The sequence below is a fragment of the Sinocyclocheilus grahami genome, unplaced genomic scaffold, assembly GCF_001515645.1.
Source record: "Sinocyclocheilus grahami isolate Dianchi unplaced genomic scaffold, SAMN03320097.WGS_v1.1 scaffold57.1, whole genome shotgun sequence".
Lineage (NCBI taxonomy): Eukaryota > Metazoa > Chordata > Actinopteri > Cypriniformes > Cyprinidae > Sinocyclocheilus > Sinocyclocheilus grahami.
Window position 1 is genome coordinate 2,164,421 of NW_015505236.1, and position 4,069 is coordinate 2,168,489.

Consider the following 4,069-nt stretch of genomic DNA (forward strand, 5'->3'; position numbering starts at 1 on the left):
AGGATCCGCCACTGCCAGATGCCATTAGAAATGTACTTTAAAAAATGGGGGGAGGGTGGGGGGGCACCTGGGGTGGCCAGCCAGATTTCAGGGGACGTAGACACGCCTCAGGTCACGAGGCGATCTATGGCATGATAATCTTAATAATATCTTGTGTGATGCGCCATGATGTTCAAATCTTGTAGTGTGAGCCCAGCTTTAGCGTCTTTCTACTAGGCTATTTTCATCCATCAAATTGTAAAGGATTAGCTATTTTGAAACAGCATTGTCGGTTTATTTACGTTTTCATAATGTAAAGAATGCTGAAAATGTTTCAAACGTTTTCTAAAATCATGCTGTACAAAATGTTTTTCAAAATGTTCAAACATATTGTAACAAATATTTTGTTATAACCAAGAATCGCTGTCCCCAATACACCTGTCATTATTATGGGAGAAGCTATTCAACTTAAGACTTTTATATCATGATCTGACAGTATAATTGTAAAGGATTAGCTATTTTGAAACAGCATTGTCGGTTTATTTACGTTTTCATAATGTAAAGAATGCTGAAAATGTTTCAAACGTTTTCTAAAATCATGCTATACAAAATGTTTTTCAAAATGTTCAAACATATTGTAACAAATATTTTGTTATAACCAAGAATCGCTGTCCCCCAATACACCTGTCATTATTATGGGAGAAGCTATTCAACTTAAGACTTTTATATCATGATCTGACAGTAGCTTTATTGGGTATCAGTACCAAACAGGTTAATATTTGAGAATTTAGATTTCATTTAGATTCATAATTTCTTTTTATTTTACATTCAGCCTACAGTTTACATTTGCGCATTTAGCAGAAGCTCCAAAAGCGACTTACAGAAGAGGAAGAAAAGCAGTGCATCAAAGAGCCAACAATATGTGTAATACAGCAGGTTTACAGACATACCAGATTTATTAGATTAGATGATTAGGGGGCAAGCTAGAAAAGAAATGCAGAGAAATTAAGACTGTTTTGATAAATGAAAGTCAAGTCCAAGGCGTAGCGACGTTTCATTAAACATAATCATCTATAAAAAAGTTTCTCTGTAAACAAGGTCAGAAACATTTTATCATTGGTCTAATACACACAACAGCTGTCGATTTTATAAATGTATTTCAAATCAAACGTGACGCTGGCAAGCAGTGGTCAAGAGAATCGCCAGTCCATACGGTGGACGTTAAAGAAACAAGGACCAACAGCCGAAATCTTTGACTAGCCTATATCTTCATGTCAAATAAACACGTTACAAGCGCTACGATGTCCTGTGAGTTTGCATTTACCTTATATTTCCAAAGAAAACAGGTACCGACTGAAAATAATAGTATTATGGGTTAATTTGTGATTCACGCGCTTCCTCTTGAAGCTCCGAGGCGTGAGATGATTTGCTCCGGTTACACAGTTTCTCTCAGGCATCATCTTCAGATACATACTAGCGCTTTCATCCATATCAGCATCGTATAGGCTATTATTAGCCGACTCGATATTAAGGACTTATACATACGTACCTTTTAAGCATCTTCATTTAAGTGCATAAAAATAGAACAGCCTGACTACTGGACAAGTTTTTCAACCAACTGCCCGTCATGCGGTGTCCATTACATTATGCCTTATATTTCGGTTGAGTAGTGGTATATAAGGTGGAAGCCACGGAGTTGGTGCTCACTGCAGTAGCCAGTTTCATCCCTGCGAATCCAAACCCAAACCCAAACCCTAAGGACAACCAGAGGTGAGTGTCTTCACAGATGAAACTACAAGAGCTCACAATATCTTGCAAGGAAGAAAGAAAAACGACAAACAACAATGGCCGTATGACTTCGGGTTGATCCGGAGAGGATGTGTTGATCACCTGGCGTGGGAATAATTTGTGTCTTGGAGTTTGGACGTGTTGGGATATCGCTCTTTATTAAGCGGTTTGATTACGCCAGGACTGGGTGGGATTTATCATAACACACTGTGTTGTTAAAGACATATGCAATTAATATGTGCCTTTTACCAAGCATATGGGAGCACATAATTTCTGATGATCTGTTATATGGATGGAGTATTATGAGAGTTTTTTTTATTTTTATAAAAAAATGAAAATGTATAATTGTATATACATTCAAATGAATATATATAAATCCAAGTAAAATAAAACCTCTGTCATTTTTAGGCTAATCATGGCATTCGCTGGTATTCTGAATGATGCTGACATCACTGCAGCCCTGCAGGCCTGCCAAGGTAACCTGCATGTTTCTGGACCGTCCCATTGACCTACAAGCTAAAGCGAGAACATCAATTGCATGTCGTTCCAAACCCGCATGACTTTCTTCTTTCTGTGGAACACAAAAGGCAGAATGCTATAGGGAATGACAGCCTCAGTCACTATTCACTTTCATGTATGGACTAAGATGCAATGAAAGTGAATGGTGACTGAGACTGTCATTCTGCCTAACGTCTCCTTCTGTGCTCCACGGAGAAAAGAAAGTCACGTGGATTTAGAACAACATGAGGGTGAGTAATTAATGACAGAATGTTCATTTTAGGGTGTCAACCTCAGTGCAAACATCATTCGTTAAGAGTATGGACTTGAAACTGTGGATAAGCAAACCATGTTTTTCAAGACCCTTAAGTTCTTCTTGGAGTCATTTATCTCCACTATCACGCTAAAATCTTGATGAAATTACCTTCCAGCTGCTGACTCTTTCGAATACAAGAGCTTCTTCGCCAAGGTTGGTCTGTCTGCCAAGACTCCTGATGACATCAAGAAGGCCTTTGCTGTCATTGACCAGGACAAGAGCGGCTTCATTGAGGAGGATGAGCTTAAGTAAGTCTGATCTTAAAACACATTTTCATATTCAATTAACTATTTTTAAGACTTTTAAATAAACTACCTTGAACAAAACGCTTAATTGCCTGTTGTGCTCTTCAGACTGTTCCTGCAGAACTTCTCTGCTAGCGCCAGGGCACTCACTGATGCAGAGACAAAGGCCTTCCTGAAAGCTGGAGACGCTGATGGTGATGGCATGATTGGAGTTGATGGTGAGGAATTTGCTCCTTGTCCAATACACCAAATAATATATGTATATAATAACCAGCTGCTCCACAATGTCTTCTGATTAATTCTTTCTCCTTCATTTTACAGAGTTTGCTGCCTTGGTCAAAAAATAAATGGCACCTGACCAACAACTTTTGCTGACAATCAGTATTGTAGCCTGAGATCTCCACTTTTTATCGGGGTGGCTGATTTTTATACATAATTCTAACTGTCCACTCCCATGCTGCACTCGGTCCACAATGACTGTCAACGTCACACGGTCTTTCGCATTGTAGATATGCATGTTGGTTTCTGTAAAATCTTTGATGCTGTTTTTGGGAAAGGACAATGAGAAAATAAATACTATTTTTCATTTTTGAGTCTCTCCCCTCTTTCTGTGTAAACATTACACTGCCATTATAGCTTAGCTATTTTTTTTTACTCTTAGAGGGGTACATTAGTAATGGCGTTGCAGGATCAGACAGATTAAAAGACGGCTTAGTAAATAACACAGTATAGAAAGTTATAATCGCATAAAATAAAATTATGGTAAAGGATCATGAAAATGTCTCTGGCAAAAGACTATAAAAATGGGACATGATCAATGAGATATAGATCTAATGGGACATTTCATCAAATACTGTTAAATGTACAGTTTTTGGAAGTGAAAAATAACAAGTCATCTTAATTTTCAGTGAAAACTACACTGACGTCTAGTGTTACTCTTCACATTAGATTTTTTCTTTTCATAAAAAAAAAATCTTAGTTTTTTTGTTATCAGAGGCACAATTGATTGCCATAGAGATGAGGTGGAGGATCTAAGTACTGTAATATGTAATATATTTAACAAAAGAACTCAGGAACTAAACAACCAAAATAACAATAAGAACTAACAACTGAAACAAACCAATAAAGTAAAAGAACATCAAGTGCAAACACTAATTAAACAATGAGTAGGCTATAGTAACTAATGGACACAGACAAAAGACAATGATCTATAAACAGTGAAAACACAAGGTCCAAATAAAGC

The 4,069-nt window shown here is 37.4% G+C and overlaps 1 protein-coding gene across 1 annotated transcript; it reads left to right on the plus strand.

The window, feature by feature from the left end:
* Positions 1–1,646: 1,646 nt before the first annotated feature.
* Positions 1,647–3,422, plus strand: LOC107584232 (parvalbumin alpha-like). Its single transcript, XM_016270744.1, has 5 exons — positions 1,647–1,749; positions 2,176–2,243; positions 2,697–2,829; positions 2,935–3,044; positions 3,148–3,422. The coding sequence occupies exons 2-5, from the start codon at positions 2,183–2,185 to the stop codon at positions 3,171–3,173; spliced, it is 330 nt and encodes a 109-aa protein (XP_016126230.1). The 5' UTR covers positions 1,647–1,749; positions 2,176–2,182; the 3' UTR covers positions 3,174–3,422.
* Positions 3,423–4,069: the final 647 nt, after the last annotated feature.